The following is a 26024-nucleotide window of genomic DNA, read 5'->3' as shown; positions in this document are numbered from 1 at the left end:
ATGTCCACGCATCACAACGCCAGCTGAAGATAGGTACCTCCGTCATTGAGGAAGGAGGGTAACGTTTCTTTTGGCGTTTAGTGTATATGTAAAATTTTATTTATGTTATTAACAAGGTGTGACTTTATTTAATAAACTATCTGTCTGTCTGCCTGTCTGTCAAGCAACACCATACAAGGTGTATTCAGATGTGAGAAAGACAGCATGAAACATTTGTCTATGCATTGAATGATACACTTTATTACATTTTAAATATAAAATATAAGAGGGCATAAAGGATAAGGTATAAGTGGAATCCAGATCTGAGTGTGATGGTCGGAGTGTGATGTCTTTATGGACGGTTGCAGCTGCAGGAGCTGCCGCCCCCGAGAATGAGGCCGTACTCATCGCAGTTGGAGCAGCACACGTTCACCCCGTTGATGTTGCCAACGAAGCTCTGGTTGCAGGCGCTGCACTGACTCCCTCTCCAGCAATCACCACGTTGTTCTGAAAACACAGACACGTCATAGCATCATCTCATACATAACAGGTTACTTTGGGTGTAAAAGTCAAAGGTCACTGTGAGAACCTAATGAATTGATCGCTGGAAATACAGATTAAAGAAGTTTAACTGTATAAGATGTAATCATTACATTTTCGTGGTGTTCATTGTAATTCCTGCATTCAGATTTGCTGAACTGTTCCCTGTTATTGCATTCATTTCCCAGCGAATGTGAAATAATAATTCGCTCCCATCAAAACGGAGTACTGTCACGACTATGAATTGTGGGAGAATCCCATTTACGTATGGATACGGATCCTTATGATTTGTACATCGGTTTTCCGATTCATACCCCAGTGAACCGAAAGGTGAGTTGAGGTGAAATGGGGTTTAACGTCGCATTTAAGAATATTTTGCTCATATGACGACGTGCATGCGTATGTGTGGCTGCTTGTACTAGCCGAGGCTTAAGCTGGTCTTATAGTGCTAGCTTACTGAGATACCATGCCGCAGTTAAGCATGAATACCCAACTCAGACACATTATACTGACTCCGACCCGACCAGACCTTGTTGTACCTATGAATACAGAGCGCCAGGCAGGGACCAACAAGTATAATATTTTATCGCCTTTTGGTATGACGGGGCCGGGGATCGAACCCGTGGCCTTCCGGTCTCCGGGCAGCGCTCTAACCACTACATCACGGAGGCGGTCAATGAACCGAAACAAATACACAGCCAGTTCTTACTTAAACAACGGGAAATTGACTGAGACTTACCACAGTTGAAGATAAAGCTTCCATTGGCAGCGTTAGGAACAACTCGTGCAGCCACCAGTGGATTCGGGCAGCAGATGGGCATAGTGTTGAGATGGAAGTATGTGGTCATTCCAGGGGCAGAACACTCTTCCCCTTTTCTGGCGCTACCAATCACCCCTGTGTCGATGAATATTCAAGATTATGATTCTTAACTAAGAAAGTGTAATTTATATCGACTATTCTCACTTTGTAATTTATATCGACTGGGCCGATTCCTCTTTAACAAAGGTGCGGTGGGGTAGCCGAGTGGTAAGAACGTTCGCTCGTCACACTTATGGCCCGGGTTCGATTCCCCCCATGGGTACAACGCGTGAAGCCCATTTCTGGTGTCCCTCGCCGTGATATTGCTGGAATATTGCTAAAATATTGCAAAACCATACTCACTCACTCTTTCAAAGACGCCCCAAAACAATCGTAAGTTCCATTTGTGAACATTGGTTAACGGTAGCCGTAGAAGGAGAGTGGAGTTGTGTAAAGGGGATCTTTTTAACTTCAAAAGTGAGTGAGTGAGTTGATATTTAACGTCACATCGGCAATATTTCAGCCATATCGTAACGGTTTAACTTAGAAAATAAGGAGCAAGTGAGTGTGTGTTATCTGGCTTTCACCACCCTCCCAGCAACATAGGGGGACACCAGATTCTGGATTCCAACAAATCTCATGAGGGAACTAAAAAATTGTTATATCCAGGATTCTGTGTGTCGATAGTAAGCAGCTGGTGTAACTCTCTCATTGCCAGGGGGCGGTGGGGTAGCCTAGTGGTTAAAGCGTTCGCTCGTCACGACGTCATAATACCAGACACGTCAAACAGCAAGGTCACCTATAATTACAATGATCGTTTTGGTTTGGTTTGGATGTTGTTCAACGCCGCACTCAGCAATATTCCAGATATATGGCGGCGGTCTGTAAATAATCGAGTCTCGACCAGACAATCCAGTGATCAACAGCTTGAGCATCGATCTACGCAACTGGGGTACGATGACGTGTCAACCAAGTCAGCGAACCTGACCACCCGATCCCGTTAGTCGCCTCTTACGACAAGCATGGGTTACTGAAAACAAATTCTAACCCAGATCTTCACGGGGTACAATGATCGTATTGCGCTGGAAAATTATTTTCAGTCACTTCACTTTGAGCTTACGGAATGTGAGCGTAAAGCACCACTTAGAGAGTGAGTTTGGAATATTTAGCAATGTTCCAGCAATATCACGGCGGGAGACACCAGAAACGGGCTGCAAACATTGCACCCATGTGGGGAATCGAACCCAGGTCTTCGCCGTGACGAGCGAACGCTTTAACCACTAGGCTACCCCACCACCCCAAAGCACCACTAAGCAATTTAGCAATTTACAGGGTGAGTTACATTTATTATTGAACGTCTTGCCGTCTCGCGTCATTTCGGCCATTTGATTACCAATGTAACCTAGGTTACGAGCATGCCGCTGACAGATACTTACGGTCAAAGTTACAGTTACAGTAGGCGCCACTCGTCGTGGATCCGAAGTTGAAGAAGCGACTGCGGCAGTTGGGGCAGCAGACCTGTACAGAATTCCCTGATGCAAAGGTCAACGTCTTCACCATGGCGCCTGTACAGCTGGCACACGCTGAACCCACACCGCATGTTGCTGTAAAGATTCAGGACCAAGAATAATTAGTAGGGTATGAGGAGTGAGTGAGTTGGGTTTTACGCCGCTTTTAGCAATACGCCAGCAATATCAAGAAACCAGAATGGGCGTCACACATTGTACCCGTGTGCGGAATGGAACCCGGGCCTTCGCCTTATGAGCGAACGCTTTAACCACTGGGGCACCCACCGCGACCATGGTTATTAGGGAAAGCATGGAGTTGCAAACGAGTCGTTACCACGCTTTATCATATAGTAGCTGTAACAAACCATTCCGATAAACATTGTATCACAGTAATCACGGGGGCGGAATGGTAGCCTAGTGGTTAAAGCATTCCCTGCATGGGTACAATGTGTGAAGCCCATTTCTGGTGTCCTCCGCCGTGATATTGCTGGAATATTGCTAAAAGCGGCGTAGAATCATACTCACTCTCTCACAGTAATCACGAACTTATGAATATGCAAATAAAGAACCGGAAGTACTTCTGAAATGATCTGTACAAAAAAACAACATTGCATACAATTCCCGAAAAAAATTAGATGAATTGAGATTTCTGGATGAGTAAACGCTTGTGCCAATCAATTCATTTGACACGATATTTTTAATAGGGTCTTTCACTAATGCCATTTTATTCTTACGTTATTTCGAAAGTTACCTCAGTGTAGCACGGCATCTGGTACATTTTGAACTGACATTATGTGATAATTTTTTTTATTACCATTCTGTTTTTCCATATTATATAAACTACGCTGTTAATGAACCAACGAATATCACGAACTGCTTTTAGGCCCGACCACTTGGATTGTATGTTTTAGTCAAAATGGGTAATAACAAACTGCGGTTGTAACGAACTAAAAGCGTTTAGCGTATATCGCATATTACGAATAACAAGTGAGTATAATCCTTAATGCTCGATATGTACGGTACGAAGATACACTCGGCTAATACTAAATAAGTGCTAACCATTCTCCCTTTGTGGGAAGCAACCTCCTTCTTTTCCATATAACTACTAACAATTGTCGAAACGAAAAGATATTGATGGGAGTGTGAAAATATTATAGTTTCAGTTTGTCAGAAAACTCCAAGGAATAAAGGGCCTGCAAGTCTCGCGAGGCGCAACTTCCGGTATTTAGCTGGTTCCCGGCTCCCTTTGCGCACCAACTTGCGGTATGTGAGACGGGGCCCAGCCTACTTCCGGTACCAGATTTCAGGAGACAAGCGTATATTCAAGAACCAGTTCTGATTCCAAATTGCGCGACCGCCAAATATGACTTTACTAGACCGGATCAAGTGTACAACCATGCTTGGGTGTCACAGTAGTCGACAGTCGTTATAGTTAGTTAGATCGGAAATTTGTTATTCCTGCAGGATTCCTTACTGTCAGCTGACAACCACGAGACCACGTAAAAGGCAGAAAGCTGAACGCAATTGCTTCCCTTTATAGGCAAGTCGAGTGCTGTGTATAACTCAATTCAGAGTGGTTTGATGTAAAATGTGGACTAAAACAAGGCTGTTTACTCTCGCCAATTCTTTTTAACCTATACATTAATGATCTTTTCACATCTACCAACCATTTATCAGCGGGTATCGTTATCAACGAGGAAACAGATTGGGGTCCTGGCATACGCAGATGAGATTGTACTTTTAGTTGAATCAGAAAATGACTTGATTTTTTTAATCAGGTTCATCGGTTCCTTATTGTCAACTGACAACCATGAGACAATTCGAAAAGGTATGAAACGTTGTTTGTCACCGAGGAATATAGGTAAGCATTAAATAAAACTTTGTTATTAAGGTACAAGGGATTATATGAAGATTAGCAGTAAACATCACTTTTTATCGTGGTTGAGAGGAATATAGATAAGCATTAAATAAAACTTTATTATTAAGGTACAAGGGATTTTATTAAGATTAGCTGTAAACATTACATTTTAGTGAGGCTGCGAGGAATATAGATTAGTATTAAACAGCACTTTATTATTATGGTACAAGGAATTATATTTAGATTAGCAGTAAGCATTACATTTAAACGTTGCTGCGAGGAATAAAGATAAGCATTTAACAGCACTTTATCATTAAGGTACAATGGTTATATTAAGATTAGCAGTAAGCATTACATTTTATTGTGGCTGCGAGGAATAAAGACAATCATTAAACAGCACTTTATTATTAAAGTACAAGGAATTGTTTTCAGATAAGCATTACACAGCACTTTAATCAACGGTACGAGGAATATAGATTAACAGTAAATAGCTCTTGATATCATTGTTACGATAAACATATCTACGCAAAATACATGTACATAGTCAATAGTAAACGACACTTTGTATTACTGGTATGACACAAAGTACACTGGGATGAAGGAAAGATATGCTTATCCAACAGTTTGGATTATTCTTTTATTCAAACAACAATCTGTGCTTGTTTTCTTCTTCTTCAGTTATGTGCTTTGGAGGTCGCCTTCGCCTGCTGGCATTTCGGCAGACCTATCCCTCCTTGGGATGCGTGGGGTGTCCCTCCTTGGGACTCGACAAAGGACATATAAATAGCTGTTGTGTTGCTGAAATGCTGTTAGGTGTGGTGTTAGATAACAAACACACACACACATAAAAATATCCGAAAGGTTCTTTACTTACTTTGGGCCGACACCGGGAACGACGTGTACAGCAGACAGGCCGTAACAACAGCGACAGCAACGAGGGATGGAAGAGACATTCTGGGCTAATCTGAAGAACAGAAATATGGCTCCTTCACTGCACTGTTTCAGTAAGACCAATTTCTTACAAGGTATAAGTTAAGACTGGTGAAAAACTGTTTACAAATCCGCCTTTTTCTTCAAATGAAAAGGTTTCAGAAATTGCACAATGTAATGTGACGTGTTAGTCTTCATAACCATAGGTGTCAACATGTTCTCTCATGTATGTACAACCCATGTCTGTCATACAGACCCGGAAACAAATTTATCCAAGAAAGCCCATGCAAGTCTAGAATATGTGGCAAGTCTAGATTTCCACAGTTTCTAAAAATGAAGAAAGTCTCTGGGCTCCTTTTCATTATATTTTATGACTATAATTTAGGAACTGTTTTTCTGTAAAATAAGTTCATTTCGGAGACTAGATGTGAGACCAGTACAACCCGTAAAGATCCGGGTTAGAATTGGTCTTCAGCAAACCATACTTGTCGTAAGAGGCGACTAACGGGATCAGCTGGTCAGACTTGATTGACACGTGTCATCGTATCCCAACTCGTATCCCTTCATTCAATCCTTTTTCATTAGTTTGTGAAGTTATCCCCCTTTGTTTACTTGCTAGCAGACGACATTTTCAGTGATCCTCCGTATGGATGATTTAGAGAAGAGGAAATTGATTTTAGAGTATTTTAACAAGGATATCAGATCAGCTAAAGTGATTTCAAGTAGAACAGGCATCCCTTTGTCCACTGTTTATCGTGTTTTGAAAAATATTGCAAATGGATATGGCATTGAGCACCAGGGAAGCGCAGGGAGGCCCAGAAAATTGACTGTCGGTGACAGGAGGCGGCTTGGTATTCTTGTTTCTAAAAACAAACGAAGGAGTTTAAAAAACTTAAGGCTGGGTATGATTGATAGAGGAACTGTGGCTGTCTGTAAGGAGGCAATTACAACTGAGCTGCTTGCATTGGGTTGGCAGAAAAGTCGAGGAATTCCATCACCGATCATGAAACCTGAACAAAAGGAGCGAAGGTTGAACTGGTGCTTACAGCATAGAAATTTTAACTGGGACAATGTGATTTTCTCAGATGAAAGTTCTGTGTGGCTGTTTCCTAATACACTGAAATTCTGGACCAAACAAACTGAAAAACCTTTGTATCAGCGCCCAAAGTACAGTCCGAAATTTAACGTGTGGGGTGGCATATCTGTGTTAGGGGCAACACCCCTCTGTGTATTTGAAGGGAATATGAACAGTGAGCGGTATACACAGATATTCTCGAGGGACATTTACTTCCATTTGCTCACTTGTTCTATGGAAATGTTTGGATTTTCCAGCAGGACAACGACCCAAAACATCGTTCAAAGCATTCACAGGCCTGGTTTCGGACCCAAAATATGACATTATTAGATTGGCCAAGCTATAGCCCTGACCTAAATCCAATAGAAAATGTTTGGGGACTTATGAAGGAAAGTGTCAATAAGAAAAATCTGACAAATATTGCTGAAATGAAAGAAGAGGTGGTCCGATATTGGGACAGCATTGTTCACGACTTTCTAACTTCTTTGATCAGTAGTATGCCCCGCCGCATTGAAGCCTGCATTGCTGCCCATGGTGACAAAATACTAACTGTTCACCTGTCTTTGAATCTGGAGTTATGTTCTGCTAATATTCACATTTAATACGCGAGTAATGAGTGAAAAAAATGAAAAATATTACAATCTTAAATTCTCAATAATTTCTGGTTGTATTATAAGTTGTTACCACGAAATGTACACACGAATCAGGAGCTAAAACTCTTGGAATACAAGAATCATTTTCCGACGGCTCTTTGCCGAAATGAACGTCTGAGTACTTACCTTGATATGTTGTAACGAGAAGCAGTGAACAATCAACACTGAACACAACGCACATATCCACTTTTATTATACTCGTGTTACATCCGGCTATATGTAGTTCTTAGAAGCTTACGCAACAACGGTTATTGCGACATCTCCCAACAGGGCAGGACACTGCCTGGAGTTATTACATCCGGGTTGCCAGCTTGTTGACGAACATCGGTCATTGCTTTCTTGTCTGTTTATGGTGTGTACGATTTTCCAAGAAAACTAAATGGTGACCTGAATTTGGTAGGTATCATGAAAACAATTTGTTTTGTGCGACGGGCTATGCTAAACGTATAATAAATATTAATATGGATTAATTCAATAATGTCACCGTGGATGATTAGTTCCATTTTGCTATAACATTAACGAGACCTTATACAATATGATTAATAATGGCTTTCTTTTAACGTAAACGATGCCTTAATAATTATGTATAACAATGGGTTTTTTTTAACATAAACAGTGACTTAAATAATATATTTAACAATGGTTTTCTTTTAACATAATAGAAGCGACAATACCCTTTCCACGATGCCTTAACGTATATGTTTATGTTTAAGAATGGTTTTCATTTAACATAAACAATGTCTTAAGAATTATGTATAACAATAATTTTGTTTTTAACATAAACGTTGCCTTAACCAATATGTTTAACAATAGTTTTCTTTTAACATAAACGCCCCACTTGTGCTCGTGTGTAAAAACCTTGGAGCTAACATTAGTTTCAGGCTCTTTCAGTGTTGTCACAACCCCTAGTGTGCAGTACACAACCCTGTGCACTTAAAAGAACCCATTTATCCGACGGTTAGTGACCAGATGGTCGACACACGAACACGAGACATCTAGTTGCGGATACAGTAAAGTGCAGTTTCATTGGACTATATGTCCCAGTTCACCCAGCTGCAAATGGGTACCTTGTGAAGATGAGGCTGTGTGATAACTCGCTGCGCCTAACAGGCTGCATGAGTTGAATACTCCCCATGGAGTTGAGTTGGTTAAAACAGAGACCATATCATATTATATAGCCAAACTAATGGGTGTTTTTTTTAACCCTGCAGCATATATTTTCCGACATTGTACTAAAACGTCGTAAAGTGTACCCTTTTCATACTAGGATCGGGGTAAAAATTTAAATATTAGGGTTAAATGAGAGTGAGGTAGTTTTCTATCATCGTTTTGAATAGTATATCGGTCATATCATACTGAGTGCAAATGTCAAATGTATTGATCAACAGCATGAGCATCGATCTACGCAATTGGGAACCGATGACATTTGTCAACCAAGTCAGCGAGGGCGACCACCCGATCCCGTTAGTCGCCTCTTACGACAAGCATGTGTTACTGAAGATCGATTCCGCCCCGGATCTTCACACGGGTCAGGCAACTGCAGAAGACACAAGCAAGATTATACCTGAGTAAAAAAGCAAAAGTTATTGTGTTACATACGAGTTACTGAGGTTCATATTAGAGGTGTGACACTGTGGACATCAGATATATTTAACACTGACATAGTCACTAATTCAAACACAACTTTACTCACATTCTCACTAACACTTTAATGGTTTTAATATAGACATTTGAAAACATAAATTATAGGAATCATTTTATTTAGATATGTTTGTCACACCCAAGTGAAAGCGTAATACCGGATATTAGAGCTGTCACATTAGACCACTATCTAAAGTCATTGAGTATTCATATATGCATAACTGCCACATCTAAGACACCGTTCGCCTCAAAGCTAAACGGAAGACATTAATCATTATTAAAAATTATATATTCCCAATTTATTGCAACATCTCCCCACCTTAGAAAGTTGTTGCATGGACGGAAAGTTTTATTGCGAAAACTTTCCCCATGTCGTCGTAACCTCGCTCTTCTGAGCTTTTATGTCAATGCGTAAAGGAAATACCCCTCGCTGAACAACATAGTTGAACAGTCTGGTTTGACAGATTGACTGTAACATATACCCGGTATATACACTTGAAAGCCCAAGGTAACAAAGCACTAGCACAAAGAACTATTATACAGCGTTCTCATCTGTTTACATATGTGAGGTAAATTACACACCATGTAAAAGCTAGACACGTGTAATTTGAATGCATCTACACACATATGGGTTTGCACAAGGAGCAAACCTGCTTGTTGTCTGGAGGCCATGTGTATGTGTATTTACATGTTCATATTTGAATAGTGAGTATTTGTGTGATGCGCAAACATGGCAATTATACACAGGTGTGTGTTTCAAATTCAATTTTAGGGCATCGGTTGCTTTGTTCCTTATCTTAACATGACGACGCCGTGTCTGGGAGAGTCAACTGCACCTTTCTGACACCCATACAGCCCGTTAAGATCTTGATTAGAATTGGTCTTCAGTAACACATGCTTCTCGTAAAAGGCGACTAGCGGGATCGGGTGGTCGCCCTCGCTGACTTGATTGACAAATGTCATCGTATCCCAATTGCGTAGATCGATGCTCATGTTGTTGATCACTGGATTGTCCGGTCCAGCGTTAAACAACGAACCAACCAACTAAATCATCGGTGGTGATGATTTCAAACGGGATGGCGCTTATGGGGTGGCGGAGTAGTTCTAAGAGTCGGTGAAGCTCAGTGCTTCACAACACAACTCACTGATTCTAAGAAACGATGAACCAAACATCCTTTCCCAGGACGCGCAGCGTATAACTTGGCCAATCTTGTTCTGTTAAACCTGAGACAGACTTACGTTTTGCTCCCATTGTTGTAAGTTTCAATCATGTCGACATCTTTTGGTGTGAGTTAAGTACTCACAAACATATTTATCACAATTGTCTGATTGAGAATCTTACATTCTGACAAACCCAATCTGAATCTAATAACTAATTCGAGTAACTTACCAGTACCAGAGGTTAGTATTTTTCGAGTTCAAGATGACTTTTAAACGATCTGTAAGATTCATATCGTGTACTTTCTTTTAAATTCCAATGCCAATTTTGAAAAAATATATTTATGGAGCGTTCCCTGATTTTGTTAAAAATATAGGAACATTTCCAACTGTCTGGGACAACCAGACAATGCCATGACCGTATTAGAATAAAAGGTTTTGAATGTGTGACGCCTATGTTACCTTACCAACGTTGTCTAAGTGTACGAGCATAGTGTAGGCTTTTTCGGTAGACGTTATTCTTGGGTGGCCTGAATGTTTTAACAGAATTTAAGGCATCTAATTTGTGAAGTTACATGTAGTGGATATCTGTCACATTCATCATATACAGTGGAAACCGCCTAAGTAAAGACCGCTTAACTAAACATACCGGATAAGTAAACAATTTTCTTTGGTCCCGGCAACTTTCTTCATTAATTATCACTATTAGAGTCCGGTTAACTAAACTCGGATAAGTAAACAATACAGCTTACCTAAACGTCTTCTCACGGTCCCTGGAAGTAAATTACTTAACAAAAGAGACTGAATAACTAAATTAGCGATCACCACATAATCCGACATGAGGGGCAGTCGTGTCAGTCTCCAGTCAAACAAACATCCTGTTTACAGCTCGCTGGCGTCAAGCAGTTGACAATACACTGACAACTGGAGGCCATCCCTGATAAGTGGTTCATTGTTACATATGCATACATATACATGCATATGGTTGTCATTTGCAGGTTTTTATAAGTTTGGATAACTAAAATACCTGATAAGTAAACAATTTTTGGCGAGTCCCTTGACATTTTACTTATCAGGTTTCCACTGTACCATAAAATTCGGCGTAGAGGGCCCGACCCTAAGGTATTTTTTTACATGCCAAAAAGTCAATTTCATCTGAACAATCGTATCTTTGGAATCCCATACTTTTGAACCGTAAAGTATAAATATAAAATTGGTTACATTTGAGAATCAAACAGTTTAAAAAAGACATTTGGGGGAACATTTCAAAGTTTTGAACAAACAGTAAATATTTGAATCAAAGCTTTTTTACAACGTATAGACAGATCTAATGTGAATTTCTTGAAGCTCATTGTATGAGAAAATACCAAACTTATATGTGTAGCAATTAACTAGGGTTGGAAGCAAGGAAATTTCCTCAGGTTGGGAAACACATGTCAATTTTCAATGTTTCAAATGTTTAGAAATCTATGTATCTTGCCGGACATCAAGGGTGTGTATATGAACGGATTCTAAATTTTCATGTTACCGGTGCTCAAACAAGATGATTACAGGTTTCCATCACGTGACATACTTGGTTCATGTTATTTCATTTTCACATATTTTAATACATTTGAAATCAACGTTCATGTGGTTAATCGTATCGCCTAAAGAGTCTGGCAAAGAAAGCAGTATTATGCAAGCTTACACGTCTTATTAAGCTGCACTCGCTTTTGCAAACAGTATCAGTTATAAACTGTGTACACCGTTGGCAAATGTTGTTAGGTGCGTGTTTCGAGGGATTGAACGGTTGCGCAGCCCCTTTGTCTTCGCAAGTGTCAGTACATAATTATCCCAATAGAAAAACCCTCCATATCTCACTTGGAGCACAGCCAAATACTCGAGACAAACCATTCAAATTTCAAAGTCTATTCAATTCCAGCAACACTGCTATTCAAACTGGTGACCGGACAAAATCCACCTGGACAAAATCCACCCGGACAAAATCCACCCCAAAATTGCCACCCCGGACAAAATCCACCTCTTCTTAAAAAAAAAATGGACAAAATCCACCCTTCTCAAATTGCTATTGTTAAAAGTTTTAGTGTGTCCTGATCTTTGATCAAGTTGTTTTGCTCAAGCATTGCAAGCATTGTTTTGATAGCATTTTCGTTTTCCTAATTGGCTGTTGTTCCTAGATGTTGTTTCAAACATTAAAGGTTTCTCCATTTGTCACATTTTGATCACTACTTAATCCTCTTTCATGTATCATTAAGTAGTCTCACACTTTGATCATTACGTAATCCCCTTAAAGAATTAAGATGTTTTTGCAAGCCTTTTTTTTAATATTGATTATGAATGACTGATATGAATAAAATTCATTTCTGTGACTAAACATGTCATTATTTTTTTTTTCTTAGGGTGGAATTTATTAGGGGTGGATTTTGTCCGGGTGGATTTTGTCCTAGGTTGCAATTTTGGGGTGGATTTTGTCCTGGTGGATTTTGTCCTGGATTCATATAAACTATATTATAATGACGGGCTGAAGAAACGTTACCACTTGAAATTGGCATGCAATACATCCTTTTTTCACCAAATCGTCCAAATATGAGTAGCATGGTTTTCGCGCAAAGCGAAAAGATTAAATGCCAAACGGATACAAAACCAATGCAAACGGGTTGTCAGACATTCATTCTATTAAAACACACCGAAAGAATGGCTCGCAGGGGCGGATACAGCTTTTTGAGAAAGGGGTGTGTGCACAGTTCAGAAAGGTGTGTGTGCGTGCGTGTCTCGTTTTTACCAGAGTTTCAATGGTCATTTAAAATTTGACAGGACAAAAGGGGGATGCGTACGCGCACACACACACATCCTCTGGATCCGCCTATGTTTATGTATGCGAATTTATGCAAGTCTTAAACATCAGACTTTAGTCACATACAACTTGGGTAATGTCTGTGTCGCCGCTTTTCTTGTTGCTCGGGAGGCACGAATAGGGTCGCCACAAAAGTATTATGCAAGATAACAGATCTTTTTAAGCTGCATTCACTCTTGCTACCATTATCAGTAACGCCTTGTGTGCACTGTTGGCAAATATTGTGAGGTGCTTGTTTCGAGGAAGTAAAAGGTTAGTGGTGAACAAAAGGCGATGCGCTGCCCCTTTGTCCTCGCAAGTGTCCCTACATATCTTGGAACACTGCCAAATGCCAGAGACTAACCACTCGCAATTTCAAAGTCTATTCAGCTCGAGCAAGACTGTTGAATAAAATATATATCTTGGAGTATATAACCGTAATACATACTAATTTTAAATATATACTAGCCACATAAAGAAACTGTGCATTGTCAAAATATTATCCCAGTTGATAAGAACAATGTCAAAGGTACATATAAACTTTAATGGAGGGATCATGAGACCATAACAAGTCGGGAGAATTTCAATTGAAAAGTCAATCACAATGACGTCACGAGTCCACAAGCGGGACAGGGGTCAAACGACCATGTCACAAGCTCAATAACGGGTATGTCCACCATCGGCATTGAGAACAGCAGTGCATCGGCGACGCATAGAGCCTATCAAACGTGCAAGGAAGGCTCTGAAGTTCTGTTGCAAGGTCAAGGACGTTATCTGGCGGATGAGGAAGACGGCGTAGACGTCGATCCATCTCGTTCCAAACATGCTCTATCGGGGAGAGATCCGGTGAATGTGCAGGCCAAAGCAGTAAGTCAACGTTGTGGTGTTGCAAGAAATCCATAGCAACCCTTGCCGTATGAGGGCGGGCATTGTCCTGTTGGAATGTTAACCCAGGGCTATGACGTTGCAGAAAAGGAATTGCCACAGGTCGAAGAATCTGATCCCTGTAGCCCACACCAGTTAAGTTGCCCTGACCAATCACCAAAGGAGTTCTTTGGCGTGCTGTTATCCCACCCCAAATCATCACGGAGTCACCACCACCACCAAAGCGATTCCTCTCCAAGACACAGGCCTGTGCATAACGTTCTCCCACGCGTCTATAGGCACGTTGACGTCCATCACTATGGGAAATGTTAAACCTGGACTCATCAGTCTGAAACCTGAGTAGATATAAATTTCATTCTACAGCACAGACGATCCCTCATCCCTCATCCTACAGCACAGACGATCCCTCATCCCTCATTCTACAGCACAGACGATCCCTCATCCCATCCCCAGAAAAATCACTCATTTCATGCTCCAATTAGCAAAAACAATGGAACCAATGACCAGAAATCCCACATCCCACATCCCACCCCCAAAAATCCCACATTTCATGCTCCAATTAGCAAAAACAAAGGAACCAATGACCAGAAATCCCACATCCCACATCCCACATCCATCCTAAAATAGTCTTACAATACAGCAATTAGCTAGTAATCCCACATCCCACATTTTATCCCACATCCCACATTTCATCCTAAAATAGTCTCACAATACAGTAATGAGCTAGTAATCCCACATCCCACATTTTATCCCACATCCCACATTTCTTCCTAAAATAGTCTCACAATACAGTAATTAGCTAGTAATCCCACACCAGCTTCATATAGAACAGTTAAGAAAGGGTGACATCCCACATCCCACATTTCATCCTAAAATAGTCTTACAATACAGTAATTAGCTAGTAATCCCACACCAGCTTCATATAGAACAGTTAAGAAAGGGGTGACATTCCCTCATCCAGAACAGTTAAGAAAGGGTGACATCCCACATCCCACATTTCTTCCTAAAATAGTCTCACAATACAGTAATTAGCTAGTAATCCCACACCAGCTTCATATAGAACAGTTAAGAAAGGGTGACATCCCACATCCCACATTTCATCCTAAAATAGTCTCACAATACAGTAATTAGCTAGTAATCCCACACCCAGCTTCATTAAGCGTAGTGATACACAATGTCTTCTTCATTAAGAAGTTAATGATTGATTTTAATGAGAAAATTATTTATCATGAATGGATGTTTCCCGCTATATTTGAATTACGGTTTGCTTAGTGTCACAACAATTGGAATGCTGACTATTCAATATATATATATATATATATATATATATAGAACAGTTAAGAAAGGGTAGCGTGACTGGATGATACTCAATGCATGGTGTACTCTATATATAGAACAGCTATGAAAGGACAGCGTGACTGGATGATTCTCAGTGGTAAATGTTGAAAGTGGATGCATAGGCGGTGTCTAGGTGGTGTTGGCGTGTTAATTGATGACTGACAAAACTTGACTAACTTCGTCTTCATCTGAATAATTATCCGAGTTCAATCCTCTTACCAAGATCAACAAATCATACAATGAGAGGACTGACACACAGAATTATCTCGTTATATATCTAAAACCCAAGGTTAACCTTTGTCATTGTTAGACTTCTATCAGGCACCCATAGCCGTTATTGTCCTATCACTCGCGGGCGGATAACATCTACACTGGTGGTGGTGAATTGAAATGAGAGACTAATTGAAACCCGCGAGGTGTTAAAGTTTCTCGGTTTGTTCTTGGCTGGGGCGAGTTTCCAGAATAGACTCAAACATCTAGCGATTTTGTTTCAAGACACATGCACGCTCTAGTCCATCACGACTCCATCTCGTGGTAGTAATTTCGTGCACTGAAATTCGCCTTGTGTCATCAGCAAGAGAAACGCTGTATCACGTTCATGCACCGGTTTTCTCATTATCCTATTGTGTCAAAGTGCTGACAAGTAGCTTGATCTGTAGGTCAAGATGGTTCGCTTTGTATTACTGTCTATAGAACTGAGATGCACAAGACCCCTCCCTGTTACGTTTCAGTAGAATTGGTGATGAAAAGAAATTGTTAGTACCGCGACAGTTCGTTTAAGTATGCATACGTGCCACATCATCAATAGCTTTTAACATATTTAAGGGTTTGCAAAATTCGTTTACATCTTAAAGCGCACCACTGTACGCAACGGATTTAGTTGGAATATTTCATGTAATGGGTGTTCGCGTTACATTTAATGCTACAAAAACAGAGTACGAACTTAAAATTGGAAATAATAATAACGCTTCGGATTTTATTTTAGATTTTGAAACAGTTTCCAAATTAAAAGCGTTATTTATCGACTTTTTCCAAGAAGCTAGAAATTTTAAATCTAAGACATACAACGTAACCACGTGTTGTTTGTTGAGTCATATTATAAAAAACTTTCATTTCACTTTCGATCGACTGTTTGAATCACTTTCCATTCAAAAGACAGACACTAGCTCTGTTGTCATATTGGATATCGATGACATGAAAACTATTGTTGAATATCTGATTAAAGCCGATGCTATTGTGGAGTTTCACCGATTCAAAGAAGAATTTAAAGATAACTTATAGAAGGTAAGTATATTCATTATTTATATAGAGTAGATGTTTCAGTACTCTATCTCTTTTTTGTTTAATCATTTTGTGCACTTTACCTCATCAAAAGGACTATCATGTACAGGTATCCTCAATGTTTCCACTCTTATTGAAATTTGTTATTATGATGAGTGCTGTATCAAGTGATAGGTCGTTAGATAGAATTATAGCAGTTAGGCTAAAACGAGAATTGTATTCGTTTGGAACGTACATTGTCTTTATACATATGCGATAGTGAGTTCACTAGCAAACTGAGGGAGATTTTGTTGCTAACAATAAATTTTAAGCCGCGTGATTAGTGATCTGTTGAAAAGCTGCAGAACCTAACACGCAAGTACTTTGCATCAACTTCGATCATCACATATGTTATCACAATCACGTATTATCTATCATGTGATACAGATTACTTTATCTGTCTGATAAGTGGTTTATAATTATGTTCATGCGATTGTCTTGAACAAAGGTGATATTCACAAATTTATACATCTTGATAGGTGTAATAAACCGCTCAGATAATGATCTTGTGTACCGTATACTAGGCGAGTATGAACAACTATTAAGAATTTCTACTGAGAACGAGAAAATTCACAAAAGTGTTCTTGCTCTCACACTTTTTATATCACCCACATCGCGATAGTGTAGGATAAATTTCATATTTATTGCTATATACTATTATTGCTAAGATGCGGGAAAATACCGCTGTGAACTTAGGGTTAATATATTGTAACAGGTTACCGTCCACATTTAAATAAAATCATGCGTATTACTTTAAGGTGTTAAGATTTAAAGTTCCTTTGACAATATCTCATCCATATCGTACATAAACACATTGTTTAACTAATGTAACTTAAAACTTATTCTGCACAAGTTTTAAAATATATGTACGTTTAAAATGAGTACTACTAGCATCATAATGTCTTATTAAGATGGACGGCATCTCTGTAGTTATTCTGTGAAGTAATCTAAAACGATATATGAATGGTGCTTGCGAGACGTTTCTCCGAGGAAACACGTGATCACGTGATCACGTGTGCACACAACTCACACAGCCATTGTTCGCGACTTGTATATATACACACACACACACACACACACACACACACACACACACACACACACACACACACACACACACACATGCCCCTCATCAGACTTACCCACTCACGACAGGGTACACACCAGCAATGAATAGTATTGATATAATTTATCATTCGGATGGTGAGTGGAGTTTGAAAATTTCGGAAAAAACATCACCATTTGAAACTATTATCTTAAATAAATTTTCTGCCGAAATCGTTTATAATTATTTAGGAAAATATTTGAAACGGGCAAGAGTAAGTGAGGTTGTCACTATTGGTATAAATTTTAAAAATTTTTTTTCAAAATTTTCCCAAAAACATTTTTCTGGTGTTGTCCTATTGTGCCACGGAGGTTTAACATTTATCTTGACGAAGTCGGAGATTGACGTACTTTTAATGAAAGTTTCCTCCTGTTTGTAAGGTATGAAAATCGTTTTGTGTTTAACCAGAATGTGTACGTGCAATATCCCTCACCACATTCCTTTCTTGTCACCGACATGAGACTGTGTGTCGCCACTGTCTTTGATCTTTGAACATCATGTGTTACATTGTTGCTGTTTTCACGTGCATTATTCTCGCGCGTGTACGTGGGTCGTATTTCATTGGTTGATTGAAAACAGTCAATCAAAATGTTTATGGTATAATAGGAAATAACTCGAATTAACCTTTCATTCAAGCAAAAAATGATTTGTTTGATGCTGTTTGCGTTGAGCGGAATGGTATCCCCAAACCGTGTAAGTCATGCGTTTCGGTCTCCTGGTTTGATCACGTTGTCTATGTGATGGTATGTTCAAGTCTAACTGACTGATATATTTTGCAAGCATACTCTTGAAGTAATACATTAACATTAATTGTATAACCTAGTTTTTACCCCCAACCAGCGTCACTGTGATGTTATACAGCTAAACATAGAACTAGGTCACTGTCGCCAGCAAGCCTATGTGTTCACTGTACTATTTACGGTCTTACCGTCGTGAAAGATCGTGTGTTTGTAGGCTGCAGTGGGTCATCCTGAGTGGGTTGAATAATCCTGTGACTACCACACTGTTGCTCTCAGCCAAGGAACACGACATTTACGCATATACTCCGTGTACAGAATACTTCATAATATTCTTAAGGCTGAAAACGTAGAAAACACTACCGGTCACCTCTTAATGTTTCCAAACGACTACATTTCTCAACAAACCTAGCTGTTCACACTGCTACGCGACTCGTCCGCCAGCTCTTTACACGAGCCTCTCATCCGCAGGGGAAAGTGTCACGTGACACCACCCTGAATTCTCACTATGTGACACTATTTAACACTCGTGTGGATAGCCAATGCAGGGCGACATGACTACCTCGCTCTTGCACGTGTCCTTCCCTGAACCTCCCCTCCGGTTGTGCAGAACTTAGTCAAAGAGTCTTATAATCTAAATGGGGATATCTTCTTAACGGGTTCCGATCGGATTCGAACTCTCACTACGACACACTTACAAGACACGTTAACTACCACACCGTAAAATACACAAACACTGCGACTCCGTCTAAGCAAACCGTAATTCTAGTGTTCTTGAAGCATGGTGAAAGGATAACAACAACAATACGGATGTTATTTGTATTTATTCATTCGGTGTGACTGTATTATCTTTAGAAATCTCCACAAGTTGGGTCTGTCACTTCTGATTTACTTTTGTGCGCTGTTGTTACCTGTAAACAAAATAAATAAATGAACATTAGATCACTTAATGGAAAGTGAGGGATAACGTCTCTACAGCAATAAGTAGTTTATTTTTCCTCCAATGAGAGTAAACACGTAGAAACTAGATGGAAAACGATGATATCAAGATAAATCAAGGAGACAGAATTGGACACTTAAATAGCACCTTAAAGTTAACAGTGATTTTTTACAACATCAATGAAAATTGCGTTAACAGACTGTAAGAACCTTCCAAGCACAGAATAGTTTGAGGTACAGTTACAACACGTCATTGAGTTGATAGCGTACGATACAAATAATTTACGACACTTCACTCAGTTGTTAGCTTACGATATAAAATATTTTAGGACACTTCACTCTGTTGGTAGCTTGCGGTACAGTTATGTATCACTTCATTGATTTGATGGCTTACGCATACAATATTTTACCTCACTTCCTTGACAGCTTGCCGGTAAAGAATAATTTTCAGCATTTTAGTATTTGTACATTATCAAACTGATGCATCACTTACCACGAACATATGGCATGCTTCTGATGGTGGTTGCTTTCCCAAACATTGGAGTAACTCTCCCAGTTTGTTTCATTGGTGTAGTGGGGATGCTGGTCATTCCTATATCCGGTGTTGTTGTCGGTGTGGGAGGAGGTGGCATCAGTAGCGGTGTTGATGCATGTTGAATCTCGTCAGGTGTATCAATTTCCGGGATGGGAGGGATGTCTGGTAGTTCATCCATCGTTAGCGCAATATTTTCAGCCTGTTGCACGTACTGAGGTGCATCAGTCAAAAGTTGATTGAAGACATCTAATGTCATAGATATGCTCTTTCTCTGGTGTCTAGCATTCCAGTTCGTAAGGTGAATGTACACAGTTCCATTAAACAAATTGATAGACAAAAAATGTTTGTCTGCAAACTGAACATTAACTGAATCAGACATGATTTCAGCTTGGTAAGTCGAATGAACTGCAATGACAGAAGTGAGCAGACTTCGTAACTGTTCTCTGGTGAAAGCTGTATTTATAACACATCATGATTTAGCACAAAATGTGCAGTACCTGGTCATGTCCAACCACAGTTAGCCACTATTACCAACCTACCTCACTGACTTGCAGAAAAAGAAGTAGTGACTAAGGTTGACACGTCACTTTTCAAACGTGAACCTAGACACACCCTCTTTCATTCCAAAACACGTTTTATCAATACGCCTACATGTACCGAGCTACCCACACCGACTTACAGAAAAGAAGCGAGTAACCGTGATGCAGCACTCTTTTTTGAGGAATAAAATGATAGGGTTATGTACAACTGGAAACACACTTCAACAGACCATCAGAAGAGTTGAGTCAGTCTCGGAAAGCATTCTTGTCTTAAGAGTGTTAGGACGTTTTGTTTTTTCTAACAGCGGACGTGCAAGCAACAGACAAGTAAGTAACAATCAGAATATTTTATCATTGGTTTTTTCTTTTATCATTTTAAACCATATCATTGTTAGAAACGTTCTATCATAACTTTTATTATTTCAGATAAACAAAGTAGAAGTTTTCAAGAAAAAACATGCAATAGTGGATCGTATTCAAATTTTTAGTAGGTGAATAACTACGGGTAACAAAATGTCTGAGCAAACTACATGCCCTGTCTTCCAATGTGAAATTTCTCTCTCTCTCTCTCTCTCTCTCTGGCAGAGAATATTGATATATCACACAACTATGTGACGTTATGACGTGTTTATTAGTTGACAAAGCTTCACATGTAGTATGTCAATTGAACAGATGCAACAACACGCTGATAGGAACTAGGGATTAATAAGGTGAACACGCTGATTGGAAATACGGTTTAAAAGGTTGAACACGCTTATTTGAAATACTTATTAAAAAGATGAACGCGCTGATTGGAAATACTCATTAAAAAGGTGAACAATCTGATTGGAAATACTTATTAATGTAGGTGAACAAGCTGATTGGAAATATCTATTTAAAAAGATGAACAAGCTGATTGGAAATACCTATTAAAATAGGCGAACACGTTAATTGGAAATGCCTATTTGATTAGGTGAACAAGCTGATTGGAAATACTTATGAAAAATAGGTGAACACGCAGATTGGAAATGCCTATTTGATTAGGTGAACAAGCTGATTGGAAATACTTATAAAAAAGATAAACGTGCTGATTGGAAATACGTATTAAAATAGGTGAACAAGCTGACTGGAAATACTTACTAAAAAGGTGAAATCGCTGACTGGAAATACTTATTAAAAAGGTGAACACGCTGATTGGGAATGCTTATTATAAAAGGTGAACACGCTGATTGGAAATACTTACTAAAAAGGCGAACACGCTGATTGGGAATGCTTATTATAATAGGTGAACACGCTGATTGGAAATACGTATTAAAAGTTGAACACGGTGATTATATTGGACAACGAAAAACATTTCACAGTCTATGTATCAGGCGAGTGTTTAATGTATGTACATAACTTGACATGCACACAAATCATTAGCGAATCAACGGAGAGTGGCATCAAAACATGGTTCACAAGACCTGTCAATCACGATAAGAGGCGGGAGTTTTAACGGTCAGGCTGTCAGCAAACGAGCCTGAAGGCCTTGCAGGTATCTTGTTTCATTCCTTTCCGTGGTTTGAACGATCCGACAATCCATAGTGGTGAAAGAGGTCCGCTTTATCCATCGCTGTGACACCTTTTTATTCTATATCCCCTAGTTTATAGTATTTCACTCCTTCTTTGCAAAAAGGTATTCATGATTTTGGTCTTCCGCATATATTTGTTTCAACCATTTGATGCAAAGATATCAACAATGATACCTTGGTACGTATTACAACACTAGAGGTAGAGACATACCAAATCAGTAGAAAATGGGCACCCGGTGAAATAAGTCATGAGACTATTAGCCTTCTAGCGCCTCACAGGCAGCTTAGGTTATCCGGGGTAATAATAATAGCACTTTCAGCAAGTTATCCATCCTGGAAAGTGGACTACTATTATTATTATTATTATCATTATATTAGAAAGCGTTTTTCATTCACTCTTCAGATCTATGGAATGTTAATTCATTGAAGACTTAACACCATACGTGTAGGGGCCCAATTGCCTGGGACGGGAACAGACATGTAGATCGGATCTGAGTCCTGGTAAATATCAGACCTGTTCTGTAGTTTCCCTGTCGGGTTACAACCGCCGCATTCGTTGTACCACCATCCAGACAGACGTATTTGCGCGCAGTTCTCGCCATCTTTGAGGTCGTTGTCGCGGTCGATAGAGGTGAATAGCATCTCATTCTGATCTTTCATGCAGTTGTCGAGATAACGGGTGAAATTGTGGTTCTCATTACCGAAATGGCTCATGTACGACGCCTTATAACCGCTTGACTCATTTAACACCTGAAACAAAGTAACAGTTTAGGAATATACTCATAAACATTATGTCATCAAAGATCATCCAGCTTCGTAACACCTGGACCAATGACCTTTCAAACAATCTGCTTTAGAATACGCTAGAGTATTGCTTGTCATTCACATTGTACACTATCGGGCACTTCAAAAATGGATTTTTCTAAATATATTGACCGCCCCAAAGGCTCAATGCCGCAAGAATGTATATTTTCTTTTGTCCGTATATCGAGACCGGTACTAATTTTGAAAAACTTCAAATAAGAGCGCGAGAGTACGCTACCCGTTTAAGTGTCTATAGTACGTAAGCTATTCCTGCAATTCCACTCCTGAATAACCCTTAATAGAATAGGTCCCCAGTAAAACTCAAGGGCCAACTAATGAGGATGAGAGGTTTCCAGTGTACGATCTTGTGGAAACATGGGACAACGGCAGTACATCGATGGTACTCCGGGACACTTGACTCTTATTTACTTGGCCGAAGCATATTACAGGACGCCGTTTGCATGGCTTAAATATCATCTTCGGCGCAAAAACAAAACAGTTTCATTCATCAATCCACCCAAACATACACAGATACCTTAAATTTTTTATAAAAGTGTTGATAGAAGTCAATGTTATGGTACATCTGGATGTTCAGCATCATGTCCCGGTAATTCGAGATGAGGAAGATCTTCTCGTTTCCAAGCCAAAAGTTCCCATCGAGTGTAAGATCTCCGAATCCGTCTCTGTATTCCCCAAGTCCGGTTGAAATCCACATAAGGGTACGTTGTGTCTTTCCTCATCAGGTACACCTTACCGCCATATTTCATGTTACACATGACCTTGAATGGCGAGGAGGCGGTTGGGGAAGGATGTAGAAAAGGCCTTTCTGGTCAGTGTAATGAGGAGATTGAGAGCCCTCTGCACAGTCTGAAACACCAATGTGTATACAGTGGAGTTTCTCAAATCCGGGCTCTGTGTGATCCGGTTTCTCCATAACCCGGACTTCTCTCTGATTCCCGGCAAATTTGTTCTTAATTTATCATTTAAGCTTGCTTTATAATCCGGACTCTCTCAATTACGGATTACGGACTAAGATAACAGTCCCAACAATCAACTTGCTATGAGGACAATGCCCTGTAATCCGGACTTAGCTGACTAAAATAACAGTCCGTTGAATACACAGCTCCGTTATATGGAAGTAGCGTTCTGTGCATAACCTGCAATATGTATTAGAGAAAGCACTCCTACTAGAGATTAGTGAACCCTGAGGTAGGGGAACATCCCGACTCTCAGGGTTCACAATCTCTAGTAAACCCGAGTAGGAGTGCTTTCTCCGACTTATCAACCGTTTTTGCGTAAAATATCTTTTAAAATAATATATACGATCGACATCAATACGCCCCGAGCAGAACAACATTGATGGGACAGCCCGCAAATGATGGAACAGCCGGTGTCAACTGGGATGCGACTGGCCGCCAACACCTTGCCTTGCACGCGCAATGCACGTGCTACCCGTGTCCTGCACGTGCGCTGCCCGCAGTACCCGTCTTGTGAGGAACACACGTTTCATACTGACAAACAATCTGTTTTTTGACAGCCATCCTTCATAGCCTAGTGGATAAAACCGCCAAGTTAGAGAGCGAAGGGTTGCAGGTTCGAAACCAGTTATCGCCACTATATATTAGAAGTTTTCAATAATGTGATATTTTACGATCAGTGATAGCAAGACAAAGTTGTATCAATCATGAATAATATCCTAGGTTTAGAAATGATCAGTGCAGAGGTCTGGGAACTCACTTTACAATTCACATCCTGGGGATTTATAATTCACATACTATGTATTTACAATACGCATCCCGGGGATTTACAATACACATCTCTGATTATATAGTCTACAAAAAAACATATGTTTCGATTTCAAAGAGACTGTCTGAGACGACCCGTTATACGTGAGGTAGGTTGATAAGGCACGTTATACGTGAGGTAGGTTGATAAAGCGTTATATTTTGGTCGCGGTACAAGGAACAGACCAGTTGATGCCCTTTCAGGTCACCGGAGACGTTATCGTAAATATCAAATTATGCTTCTAATGGTAGGTCTATTGTCCATACAAGATAACATGTCCATACATGGTTAAGAACCAATGATAGTACCAGCAAACTACAAGCCGGTGCAAAAAGTATTCGGACATATGACGTAGATCTGATTTCCATAGACCTACATGTTACTAGTATTTCAGTGTAGCATAAATAATTTTCATGAAGTGAGTTTAAGACAGATCTTTGTAAAGTTTGACAGGCAACTTTGAAATCGATTTTCCGCCCATTATATTCAACTAATGACATCACATGTTGAAGGCGTTCACGGCGTTGTACACATGTTGATTAAATTGTTGCCATTCGATAAATAAGCAACGGAAAATTAAACAGAAATTATGCAATTGTAGGTAAGATGTTTCCTCACAAATGTGCAAAATTTGACTTGGATCTTACGAAATTAAATTCATGAAAAGTATTTATGCTACACTAAATTAACATGTAAGTCTATGGAATGAATACGTGACGTCAAGTGTTCGAATACTTTTGACAATACTCTGTATCTTTTTCAGATCGGAACAAAAGTTCTGTATGTGAAACGTCCTATTTGAAATTTTGTTAACGTTTTATTTAAAATACAAATTCTTTGAACGTTAGATCCTGATATTTTTTGCCTGAGAATACAATCTGGTGGAAAGAAAGCATACTTACACTTACAAATACTGTATATGCAAGACCCCATCAAGGATATAAACACTGTATTGCCTTAGTCAGTACAGCTTTTATATCATACCTTTATCTGAGAATAGACAAATTAAACATCATACCATACATGAGTCTTTCACAATAATCTCCGATAAAGCCATGGTAGCAGCGACATGTCGAAGTGATGGAGTTGTAGGTGCCGCCGTTTAGGCATGGTGAATCCTCGAAAGAAAACGATTTTAGAAAATGACAAAAAAATAATAATACAAATGCAAGGAAAACATAATTTAATGTTGAAACTTCTTGTATACGTTTTGCATATTGCATATAACTTAAGGGCGGAGGGGTAGCCTAGATGTTAAAGCGTTCGCTCGTCACGCTGAAGACCCTAGTCCGATTCTCCACATAGGTGCAATGTGTGGAGCCCATTTCTATTGCTCGAGTATTGTTAAAAGCGGCGTAAAATCCAACTCACTCACTGCATATAACTTAAAGTTCTTTTACCTAAAACAGTTTGGGAGTTGGGTTTAACGCCGCTTTGAAGAGTATTCTATATAGCACTATAGCACTGTCTGTCTGCTTAATGTGGGAGTAAATCCCGAAGTGAAGCAGTTCGA

The 26024-nt window shown here is 39.7% G+C and overlaps 2 protein-coding genes across 3 annotated transcripts; both read right to left on the bottom strand.

The window, feature by feature from the left end:
* Positions 1-218: 218 nt before the first annotated feature.
* On the bottom strand, positions 219-10957 carry LOC124256322. Of its 2 annotated transcripts, none has more exons than XM_046690299.1 (5): positions 10894-10957; positions 5559-5648; positions 2755-2922; positions 1259-1414; positions 219-486 (listed from the first exon to the last, which is right to left on the bottom strand). In XM_046690299.1, the coding sequence occupies exons 2-5, from the start codon at positions 5635-5637 to the stop codon at positions 332-334; spliced, it is 558 nt and encodes a 185-aa protein (XP_046546255.1). In that variant the 5' UTR covers positions 5638-5648; positions 10894-10957; the 3' UTR covers positions 219-331. The 2 variants fall into 2 exon arrangements, with proteins under 2 accessions (XP_046546255.1, XP_046546254.1); XM_046690298.1 differs by lacking the exon at positions 10894-10957 and adding an exon at positions 7469-7619.
* Positions 10958-19229: 8272 nt separating this feature from the next.
* Positions 19230-20441, bottom strand: LOC124256323. Its single transcript, XM_046690300.1, has 2 exons — positions 19792-20441; positions 19230-19270 (listed from the first exon to the last, which is right to left on the bottom strand). The coding sequence occupies exons 1-2, from the start codon at positions 20210-20212 to the stop codon at positions 19248-19250; spliced, it is 444 nt and encodes a 147-aa protein (XP_046546256.1). The 5' UTR covers positions 20213-20441; the 3' UTR covers positions 19230-19247.
* Between the last annotated feature and the right edge of the window lie 5583 nt (positions 20442-26024).

The sequence above is a fragment of the Haliotis rubra genome, unplaced genomic scaffold (genome assembly GCF_003918875.1).
Source record: "Haliotis rubra isolate DU_JTF1 unplaced genomic scaffold, ASM391887v1 Scf624, whole genome shotgun sequence".
Classification (NCBI taxonomy): Eukaryota; Metazoa; Mollusca; class Gastropoda; order Lepetellida; family Haliotidae; genus Haliotis; species Haliotis rubra.
This window is presented reverse-complemented; position numbering and strand designations above follow the sequence as displayed.

Coding starts and splice junctions, on each gene's coding strand:
- LOC124256323 (XM_046690300.1), bottom strand. CDS start 20,212: ATGTCTGATTCAGTTAATGTTCAGTTTGCAGACAAACATTTTTTGTCT. Junction 19,271..19,791: donor AAGCATGCCATATGTTCGTG/GTAAGTGATGCA, acceptor TTTTGTTTACAG/GTAACAACAGCGCACAAAAG.
- LOC124256322 (XM_046690299.1), bottom strand. CDS start 5,637: ATGTCTCTTCCATCCCTCGTTGCTGTCGCTGTTGTTACGGCCTGTCTG. Junction 2,923..5,558: donor GTTCCCGGTGTCGGCCCAAA/GTAAGTAAAGAA, acceptor GAATCTTTACAG/CAACATGCGGTGTGGGTTCA. Junction 1,415..2,754: donor CTGTAACTGTAACTTTGACC/GTAAGTATCTGT, acceptor TCATCGACACAG/GGGTGATTGGTAGCGCCAGA.